Below are 11,031 nucleotides of genomic sequence, written 5' to 3' on the forward strand. Positions count from 1 at the left end.
TAATCCTGTGGTTCTCCACTGCAGGAGTTCCCCCTTCCATTCCCACCCCCATATTTGGCATTTGTGTGTGGGAGGGGGTTTGCTACTGATATTTAGTAGGTAGAGACCAGGGATGCTGCTCAGCATCCTACAATGACACCCACAACCAAGAATTATCTGGCACCAATGTCAATAGTGCCGAGGTTGAGAACCCTGACCTAATAAATGCATACATCTAATAGATGTTTATTGGGTACCTACAATATCCCTCACACCAGGCTACGTTTCCTAGATGACACTGATGGGACATGGTCTGTCTCCTCAGGAAGCTTACCATCATGTTGGGGAGTTGGAGAACAGGTGAAACACTTACAGTACAGTATGTGACATTTTATATATAAATGCCACACTGACATACAAACAAGAACCAAAATGAATAGTCCAGGTACGTGTTCTGGGTTGTCTAGAAAGAGTTATCTAGAATCGCTCTGTGTAGGATCTCCTACACAGAGCCCTATCTGTGGGTGCTTGACGAACCCACAGACCTTAAATATAGTGAGTACGAAAGAGGAAATGAGAAGAACCATCAACACCTTCAAGGCTCTTTGGAAGTAGATATTGCTGACTCCGCTGGTTGAAAAGAAACAAAGATACAATTCTCCTTGCCAGACTCCTGCTGACGAGCAAGAAACACTTTTAACAGTGTCTGACCAGTAGATGGCACCCTCCTCCCTTCGTGTGAACGAGTTATGAATGAATAAGCTCTCCCTTTGCCCTCCCCTCCCCCAAGCGCTGTTGTAGTGAAAACCAATCCGTCGCTGAGTCCATTCCAAATCTTTTAAATTCATCGTCTTTCCTTCATTTACTGTCTAATTCAGACCTTCCCCATATGTCGCCTATAGTAGTGTAATAATATAACCTCCTGCCTTTGGGTATCCGGCTGTCCTAAACCTATCCGACACATTGCCATCAGAACCACTTTCCAAAAACACGGATTGTCAATGCCCTGCTGAAGAATGGTGTGGTGGGGGATGGAGTGGGGGAGGGATTCTCTGCGAAGGCCATGGCAGGAGCAGAAGAGTCAAGGTAAAGTAGATTTGTCTCATTAGGCTGGAGTAGGGCAGGGGGAGGGTGGCTGGCTACCGTGGGAAAGGTAGTTCAGAGGCTTGGTCCTCTGCCAAGGCATTTTAACTCGCTCAGGAGGCCATGGAGAATCACTAAGAGGTTTTGAAGGTGGCAGGATTAGAACCGTGCTTGAACAAGATTAATGTGACCAGGCATGCGGATGCACTGAGGGAAAAGGGAGAGTTCGGTGGAGAAGTCAGCTTACAAGAGGGGAAATGGAAGCATATATGTGGTGATTTGCAGTTTGGGAAATTCAGAGAGGTTGTTCCTCAACCATAGTATTCACCAGTAAAATACTTAGTTACAGAATCTGTGTCAGGAAACGTCCAGGAAGCCAGGAATATATCCACGTATTCTAAAGTCCCATGTGCATGCGCATGCATGGCTAGCCAGTACATTTCCTAGCTGCCTCCGGGAAGAGTATTAGGTGCCAGAAGCGAAGCCACTACACTTGTTTTCAAGGAAGAAGTAGAAAAAAGAAAAACAGCTTGAGCTTCTTTCTGTATCACAGGCTTGCATGTGTTATTATTCAACACTGCAGTGTCAGATTTAGGTTTTCCACCTCGAGGAATTTGGTTTAGCTTTAATTAGTTGCTGTGAATATTTCTGAGCCGGCTCCAGGAAGCATTTATCTAGAAAATAGTTTTCACTAGAATATAAGTTGAATACAGGGTGTCATATTTCTATCAGGCTCTGTATCATGTTCACACAGTTTATAAATTCTCTCCAGCCATCTGGATGATTTTTTGCCACAGCCCACCCTAGTTATATTGGTTAATTATTTATTAATGATAATTTAAAATACTATAATATTGAGGCCATCTGTCTCTCCATCCAGGTTCTATGAGTAGCTGCAGGACTCTAGAGCACGAACGGATATTTTTCAGAGAAAAGATGATGTTTGCAGGTTATTCTGCATAGAGGCAACTGATGCATTTTTCATCCAGGAACTTTTCAGAAAAACAAGCTTAAAAATACCAGACAAATGAAAAACAGACTTCAGCAGTTACATGCAGCTTCCTGAGTAACTGAAGAATGTGCCTCTTGTGGTTAAAATGAGGGATCTGTTTAATATGGATGAAATACCAACACTCCAGGCATTTTCATTGACATTTCACTGTGACTTTTTGAACTTAGGAGTGCTGACACGAAAACCTATTCTTGTTGCTCCGCCAAGCCTTCAGCCGGACTGCAGAGCAGGGCCAGGAGAGGTGAAAGGCGAGGTCCCGTGCACGTTCCCCCTGGGTGTGTGTCTTTCTGTTTGTACTTCATTTTCATTCACATGGTTGCACTTCCCAGTTTTCCAGGATTCCTTCTCTGGAACCAGTTAGGAAACCAGGCAAGGGTTTGTTTTGCTCCCCAAATCCTATCACCTCTCCAGCGCAGGACTTGCTTTCTGGACCAAAGGGAAAACGCTCGTGGTGGGCGTTTGTAAAGACCTTTTCCAAAGGTCAAGGAACACTTCTGTACCTTGGAGCCAGAAGCTTCCCAGAGTGGCTGGACGGAGCACTGGGGCACCTAGGGGACATTTGAGAACAGATTCAAAGGGTAAAGGAGCCTTGGGACGCCCCCTTTTCCAGTCCTCCCCAGCTCTGGCAGAGCTCCGCTCCGGGGTAGCCCGCCGTCTGGCAGCAGCCGGGGACAGACATGCTGTTTTGTTTAAATCCTCCACATTCTTTGCCATTTCCCCATTGGCCGGATGGGGCTACCCTCCCCGCCGCGGCCGCTGCTGATGTCAGCCTCGCTCGCGCTCGCTCCTCCCGCACCCACCTCCCGGGCCCGAGGCACACTGCAGCTCCGCGCCGACTCTCCGGCCGCGGCGAGGTGGCTGCAAACTCGCAGGCACGCACGGCGCTCGGGCAGCCAAGGGACTCGGGGGAGGGGACGCGCGCGGAAGGCGCCAGCTTCCTCTCGCCCGCCCCTCGCAGCCGCGAGCCGTCGTTGGAGGTACCCGGGGCCCCAGCCCGGCAGAGCCGAGCGGCGGCGCCTTCCCTTTTCTCTCCCAGCGAGCCCTGGAGCGCCTCGGGGACCGGCCCTAAAAAGAGCAGGAAATCTTGTTTACCGCCCGGGGAGAGGAGCCTACCGAGCCTTTGTCTGGAAAGTCAGCATCTCCGGCTCCGGCAGCAATGTGTTCCTGGTGACATTAGCATTGGGCAGACCGGCCGGAGAAGGGGGCTCGCCAGGTTCATGCCTGGTTTCGGAGGCGGATCGAGCGGGTGACTTTTGTGCATTCGTTTTAATTTTTGGAAATCTCTCTTTTCTCTTCTCTCGCCCGCTGCCGGGCATGTCCTGATCTGGCGGCCGCTCCTACCGCCCCGGGCTGTCGATCAGAGCGGTTTCCAGCGGGGCTCTTTCCCTCCCTCCCTGACTTTGCAACACCGCGTTCCAGGAGGACCGACCTCGGCGAGGAAGGAGGCGGGGGAACCGCGAACACCGGCCCCAAACCTTGACATGCTCTCGGGCGGAGAGGAGGAAGCCAGGAGCTGAGCGCACCGCCGGGGCTGCTTCGCCGGCCGGCTCCGAGTGCAGGGCTCTGGGCGCCCTGCCCTGCGCCTGGGCGGCAGCCTTGTTAGTCTAGGGGGCTCCCCTCAACCCCCGCTTCCCGTCCCGGGGATCCGCGGCCGGCAGGACCATGCTGCTGAAGGAGTACAGAATCTGCATGCCGCTCACCGTGGACGAGGTAAGCGCGGCGCTGGGCCCGGCCTCGCCCGCTCCCGGCCCCCCGCCTCCGGGCGCCTCGTCCCCCGCCGCCGCCTCCGGGCCGGCGGCTCCACTGCGGGCGACAGGGAAACCCTGGTGGAACATTATCTCCCAAACCAGAAGGTTGGAGGGGGAGGAGAGGGGGGGATTGCTGTTTTCACTTGTCACCCCAGCGGGGGGAGAGACGCGTTGGGTGGGGCGGTGGACTTCAGGTGGGCTCTTTGGGGGCACCTAGAATCCAGATTGCTGGGGATCAGAATGCGCCAAAGGGAGCTGGTGCGCCCCCTCCCTCCAATTAAGAAAATGAAGAAAGCAAACCCAAGAGCCCCAAGCGCGCGCCCCAGTAGCTGGGGGCCCGGCGGGGGGGCATCCTGTCCTGGCGTGGGCGCCGCCTCCCCTCCCGGCTTCTCTGTAAGGTCCGGGTACTGGGAGAAGCCTTTCGCTCTCGGGATCTGGAGGCCCCGAGCTCCGTTGAGGGGCACCGCGGAGCCCTTGGGGGTCCGTCTGGGCCCGGTCCTCTCGCCGTCGCCGCCAGCCTGGGCGCCGCTCCCGCCACACCCGCGCACCGAGGCTCCTGGACTTGGCGTCGACCTTTCGCAAACCGCCTGGCTCGGAAACTTTCTGCGTCTCTTGTTTCTCCAGCCGCGGGGAGCGTGCTCTGCGGGCGAGCGGGGAGCGGCGGGGCCCGCGGCGCGGCCACGGGAGGGCGCTCCAGCACGTGGGTGCGGGGTCGGCCCGGCTACCGCGGCCGCCGGACGGGCGGGCGCGAGGGGCGGGGGCTCGTCCTGGGCGCTTCCTCCGCGCGCTGCTCCGGTTCCATTCTCCGGATTCCCCCGGAGCTGCAAGCGCTATCATTCGGGAAAGGATGACTCAGTGAGGATTATTCAGGCCCCGGCTTCCCTTTATTCCCTCTCTCCTCCCTGCCTTTTTGGTGATTTCACAATTGCTTAGCGCTTGTCCAGGGACAGCGAAGGAGCGTGAAGCCAATCAGGGTAATTTGAAACTCACTAGTGTGGTTTGGTGTGGCAACGCAAATGAAACCAGCGACCAAAACCCTATTTATATTTAAATACAGTGCATTTAATCTATCAGATATGTTACTGAGCCACTACTTTGTGGAAGGGGCTAGGCGTTTTGGGAGAGAAAAAGGTATTTAATCGAGAACGTGGCTGTGTTCCCAAGGGGCTGTCTTCATTTGTCACCTGGAGCAAGTGTTAAGGCAAGACCCAAAGGTAATCCAAGGCAAGATCAAGGTAGCTCCGAGTTTACAAAGCGGATCCCAGGGACATTGGCTGCCAGAGACAGATCGCACCCCCCACCCTCCCCACCGCCCCCGAGTCCGAGCGTCACTGTCTGTTGGCATTATGAGGAGGGAGCGTTCGAGGAAGGTCTTGAAGGATGGATGCCATGTGGGTGGGCAGAGTTTTGGGGGTGCCTCTGGACCGTGTAAATAAAGTGGAGAAGCAGCACACTGCTATGTGGAGAAGGGGGTGGGGGGCAATGAATGAAACTGGTTATCCGGAGTATTTCTAGAAAAGGTTGAGATCTCCCACCTCATGGGCAGTGAGCTGGAGTGGTGCTTGGAGGTGTGTATGCTTCCACCCCCTTTCCTCCTCATGACTTTATAGGATTTTGGAATCTAGGGGCGATATTGGTAGGGCATGAAATATCCCCACAATGCAAGTGACCGTCAAAAAGATAACCAGTTCTGGAATCTTCTCTACTACCCTACAAAATCTCTTTTATTCTGGTTGGTTTACCTTCTCAGGCTTTCTTGAACACTCAGGCACAGCTCTTTTCCCACCTTTGTTGTTTTTTTTTTTTTGGTACTGAAATACCCACCACTTCAGGATGAAGTAATTACATTTGAGTGGTATAGGTGGAGGCCCTCTTTTTCTTAATTGGCAAATGAAATCAGACTCCACCTGTAATATACTGTATAATTATAACTTAATGAATGTATAATTTGTTTGGACTAGAGCGTGATTCAGTTTCTGCAAGGTTCTATCCTGAAGTAGTTTTCTATTTGGTCAGAGAAGCAGAGGGGCAGCTTAGATTGCTAGAGTTTTCAAACTGGAAGGATTCACATTAACCAAGTCAGATGATGGTTGAGGAAACTAGGCCCAGCTTGCCAGAAGTTAGACCCCTGGAGTTTGAACCGGTGGTAAACCCCACAATCTCCACAATCCTGCTTTACCTTGCTATGTCTTACTGACCCTACCTTTGAAAACTGGGAAGCATCAGTGACTTCAAAGAAGACAGTTACCCTCAACTTAAGTAACTTTTGGAAGCCTAACTTTTGCTTCCACTCTTGGTTTGTTTTGGGCCTGATTCAATCTACATGGAACTTTTTCTGTCTAACCACCACAGTGCATTAGTAGCAGTGTCCATATTTTTGAGAACGAGGCAAACGCCCTTGTTTTGGAGCGTCAGCAAGAGAACCAACACTGTGTGTCTGTTCTGTTCCCTGACCTTATCCCATCATAAATCCTGGTGGAGGGGAGCGGAAGGGGCACTGGAGTGTTATTACCCACATTTTGCAAATGGGTAAACTGAGATTCAGAAAGGTTAAGTAATGTGCGTTGGGCCACACAACTAGTTAATAACCAAGCCAGAACCAGAGTCATAGTAAAACCCATTATTTGTTTTTCCTTGCTATGCTCTTTGCCCATTGTTAGTATTTCATCCAGCAAAAGAAAAAAACATTTCTTGAAAACAGACAAAGTCAGCACTATCAACTAAATGAAAAATCAAAGACCTTTTGAATTGTTATAGAGAGTACTGATTTTTCCCATTTCTCAATCCTTATTTTAACTCATAATGTTCCCTATTTCTGGGAAAGAACAACTTTGGGAGACAAAAGAAAATAAAGCTGAACCATAGTCTAGAACAGTATTGGTGTTTTGTTTTGTTTAGACATTAACTTCAGAATAAAGAATTATAAGAAGTAACATCCCATGGATTAATTTTAATTAAAAACCTTCATCGGAATAGTCTCCTCATTTATGTTCCATGTCATTGTCTCTAAACTAAACATAAGTCCTTGGAAAGTTTTAAATGGTGAACGTTCCTGGGGGCTGCTGGTTGGCCACAAAGAGAGAGCTGTAACTGTCTTCATTTGAAACATTTGGTGATGCAGATTCTAGAATTGTAGACTTGGAAGGGCTATTAGAGATGATCTGTAGTTGAGCCATTTCATTTTGTGGAGAAGACTAGAGCTGTAGAAGTTTCAGTGAGTTGCTCGTCCCATAGCTAAGGGCAGGCTGTAGGCCAGAATGCAGGTCTGGTGCAAAGCTGCTTTACTACAAGCCAGGGGTTCTCCCACAGTTTCCCCCGAGGGATTCCTTGTTGGAAGGAACTATTATCCCTAAGCCTGACATGCAAAGCAGGGGTGCTAGGTGCTCTCTAGTTGAAGGTGAGTTGGAGGCTCTGTCCACTTAGGGGACCTTTAGGGGAGTCAGCTGACTAGAAGGGTGGCCAGGGGGCTCTTTGGATCTTCTTTTGTGTAATAAGTCCGTTGGTTTTCCTTAGATCATATGTCTATTTGGGGTGGCTTTTGGATGTGTGGCTCAATGGAGATCATGGTGGATTTCAAGGCCTCTCCCCCACAAGCCGCTCTTTGGTGCTGCCACGGGTCCCAGCATCCTGATCCCAAACTCCATCCCCAGGACTCCTTGGAGCCCAGTCTGCTCTCTCCTGCCTGACAGATACTTGTCAGTAAGATAAGCATCTTCAAAAGCTAAGCACATCCTAATGTGATGGAAGGCAGGGATCCTTTCATTTTCCTTGCTTGCTTTGGTGTTTAACAGTTCCTGTTCTGACTGCGTTAACATTAATGTGTGTACTTTTAGGGATTTATTTGTGGTCTTTAGGGATTTGGTGCACAAAGAAAAATAGAAACACTCCCCTCCCCTGCAAGAAAAGAAGAAAGAGAAAGAAAGAAAAGAAAAGGAAAACAACTTTTTAATACAGAATATTATTTTGTTCTTTGCCCTGGCAGGGAGCCAGCGCGCTTTATCCAGGCTCCCCCAGGTCCCCAGAGAATTTTCTTGCGCACATTTCTGAGAACAGATTTGGGATCAGGGTGGCGCTGTCTCTGGAATGACATAAATGGGGATGCCAAGATGCCCAGCAATGCTTCTCATTCTCTGTTTAAAACGATTTTCAAGAAATGCGCCTGCAAATGTATCAGGCCAGAAATTCTTCAAGGAAAGAGATTTTAAGTTTGATACTGGCACTGACACTGTTTGGTTTTTGTGCAAAGTGATACCCTTGAATATAAAGGATGAAGGCTCATAGACCCTCCCCAGGATTCCTCATAAACATCATTTTGAAAATGTTTTTTAAGAATGAGCCCTGCTTCCTTCCTTTTTTTTTTTTTTTTGAGGAAGTTTAGCTCTGAGCTAACTGCTGCCAATCCTCCTCTTTTTCCTGAGGAAGACTGGCCCTGAGCTAACATCCATGCCCATTTTCCTCTACTTTATACGTGGGACGCCTGCCACAGCATGGTGTGCCAAGCAGTGCCATGTCCGGACCCTGGATCTGAACTGGCGAACCCCGGAGAATGAGCCCTATTGAAGGTTTCGGTTTTTGTTTTTGTTTTTTTTCTGTCAGCCTAGTAGGGAGGGACCAAGACCAGGGTCATGAGTTTGATTTCCGGGCAATGCCAGTAGCTTCTCTTATCTGTTCCACAATCAGGGGACAATGTTCCTCACGCTGCCTGGTTCTCTTGCAAAGCTCCCTTCTTAGTTGCGAGGGGCACCGGGGCAGGGGGCCGGGTTAATGGATAAGTGCAAACCTTTCACCGTTAATGGAACAGACAACAAGGAGCAGATGCTGTCCTCCAGGGCGGTCGGTGAAATTGACTGTGTGTGTGAAGGACGCTGCCTTTTCCCCGTGATTTTCTTGTGAATGCCCGTCACACAAGACAGATTCTGGGCCTTGGAAAAAAGACACTGTTGTTAACAAAACCCTAGTTAAAAACCCAAGTTAAAAGTGGGTAGTAATTAACTTTTGCTTTTTATTACAAAGGCATCAAGCAAGTCCCTAAAGCTCTTAAAAATCAACTTAGAAACCCTGTGTCTGATTACGTGAGTATGACTGATGTTCAAAGAAGAGAACCACCTTCATTTCAGAAAGGCTCTCATTTCACCTGAATGGAGAAGACTTTTTTTTTTAAGATTTTATTTTTCCTTTTTCTCCCAAAGCCTCCTGGTACATAGTTATGTATTTTTAGTTGTGGGTCCTTCTAGTTGTGGCATGTGGGATGCCGCCTCAGCATGGCCTGATGAGCGATGCCATGTCCATGCCCAGGATTCGAACTGGCAAAACCCTGGGCCGCCGAAGCGGAGCGCGCGAGCTTAACCATTCGGCCATGGGGCTGGCCCGGAGAAGACTATTTTTTGTAAGCAGTTTTTAAAAAATTAATATATGTTCCACACTCAGCCTCTTTAAGATCTCTTCCTCACCCCAGAATGTCAGTTAGGAAGTGTGTGTGTGTGTGTGTGTGTGTGTAGGGGGCGGGTTCACAGTTGATATTGTTGTTCTTGGATGTAAAAGTGTGTGCACAGTGACAGGCGGCAAACATGTTTTTCAGGGGCAGTGATTACTGGAAAAGGACGTTGAGGTTCATTGCCTCAGCTGCTCGAGCCAGGGCACAGGGGCCCTGGCTGGCCTGCGTGGGCTTTGGCCTGCTTTCTGTTGCCTGGAGGTCTGTATGGTCAAGTAACTATGAAAACTTTTTTGGAAACTAGTTAACACTTCTGCCTCTGTTCAGAGAACAAGACAAATATAGAAATCAGCTGATTTGTAGCAAGAAGTCAGGAAGGTTTGATGTATCTTTTTTTTGTTTTTGAGGAAGATTAGCCCTGAGCTAACATCTGCTGCCAATCCTTTTCTTTTTGCTGAGGAAGACTGGCCCTGAGCTAACATCCGTGCCCATCTTCCTCCGCTTTATATGGGAGATGCCTACCATAGCTTGCCAAGCTGTACCATGTCCGTACCCGGGATCCAAAACGGCGAACCCCGGTCTGCTGAAGCAGAATGTGCGCATTTAACCACTGCGCCAGCCAACCAGCCCCCGAGGTTTGACATATCTTTAACAAATTCAGCCTACTGGGAGAGGAAAAGGAGAATTTCAGATTACAATTGCCAACTGCCCACCCTCCCTGCCTCATGCTGGAAATTAGGAATTTTGTGGTATTCCCAAGTGGAGAATTTTTGGTAGGCTACATGGCAGATGAAGTTAAAGTGTGTTGTAAATATTAAAACTAAAAGACAAATCGTATCTGGAAAATGTAAAGTTGTTTGAAAAAATTATCTTGGAAGCTTTACTTTTGATACTATCCATCCTCCAACTTACAAAAACTTACAAACAATTCATACAAACAAACAGGAGCTTGGGGGTGTGCACACCTCCGGGGGCGCTGTTTACATGGAACCCAATGGAAATAGTGCTGTGCGATGGCCCTGCACCTGACCAACCACCTCTGTCAGTGCTCTCAGGCTTCCCAGCCCCTGCTGCTGTCACATGTTACAACTTGAACGATTGCAGCAAACTTGTGGGTTTATAAGTGGAAATGACACCTCTTCAGAGAAGTCTTCCTTGACCATTCCATCTAAAATAGTTTTTCTCAGGGGCCAGCCCGGTGGCACAGCAGTTAAGTTCGTGTGCTCCACTTCAGTGGCACGGGGTTCACAGGTTCAGATCATGGGCATGGACCTATGCACCGCTTGTCAAGCCATGCTGTGGCAGACGTCCCACATATAAGGTGGAGGAAGATGGGCATAGATGTTAGCTCAGGGCCAGTCTTCCTCAGCAAAAAGAGGAGGATTGGCACCAGATTTAGCTCCGGGCTGATCTTCCTCAAAAAAATAATAATAAAGAAAGAAAGTAAAATAAAATAGTTTTTCTCCATTATTCTCTGTCTCTGCACTTATTTCCTTCATAGCAATTATAATCTGTACTTATATTTGTTTATTCGTTTGTCATCCGTCTCCATCACTATCTTTTCAATGTATAATCTACATAAGAAAATACTGACAAGATCTTTTAACTTATTTTTCTTCCATACTAATAAGTCTTTGCAATTGGGATGTATTTTCCATTTGCAGCATATCTCACTTGCCATTAGCCACTTTGCAGTGCTCAAGGGCCACACATGGCTGGTGGCTCTGCCGTACTGGACAGGGCAGCTCTCATGCTTAAACTTCAGGTCTGGCACATAG

At 49.0% G+C, this 11,031-nt stretch overlaps 1 protein-coding gene and 1 long non-coding RNA gene across 2 annotated transcripts in view; both read left to right on the top strand.

Annotated features, from left to right (window-relative positions):
• The first annotated feature begins 2,846 nt into the window (after window positions 1–2,846).
• PITPNC1 (phosphatidylinositol transfer protein cytoplasmic 1) overlaps window positions 2,847–11,031 on the top strand; it is a 235,275-nt gene continuing 227,090 nt past the window's right edge. The window contains exon 1 of the mRNA XM_070561537.1: window positions 2,847–3,784. Coding sequence (XP_070417638.1) covers window positions 3,737–3,784 — 48 coding nt within the window. The 5' untranslated portion in view covers window positions 2,847–3,736. The remainder of the gene's footprint in view (window positions 3,785–11,031) is intronic.
• The window catches only part of LOC139074015 (uncharacterized), a 107,673-nt gene continuing 100,613 nt past the window's right edge, over window positions 3,972–11,031 (top strand). The window contains exon 1 of the long non-coding RNA XR_011523294.1: window positions 3,972–10,364. This is a non-coding gene — a long non-coding RNA (uncharacterized lncRNA). The remainder of the gene's footprint in view (window positions 10,365–11,031) is intronic.

The sequence above is a fragment of the Equus przewalskii genome, chromosome 10 (assembly GCF_037783145.1).
Source record: "Equus przewalskii isolate Varuska chromosome 10, EquPr2, whole genome shotgun sequence".
Lineage (NCBI taxonomy): Eukaryota > Metazoa > Chordata > Mammalia > Perissodactyla > Equidae > Equus > Equus przewalskii.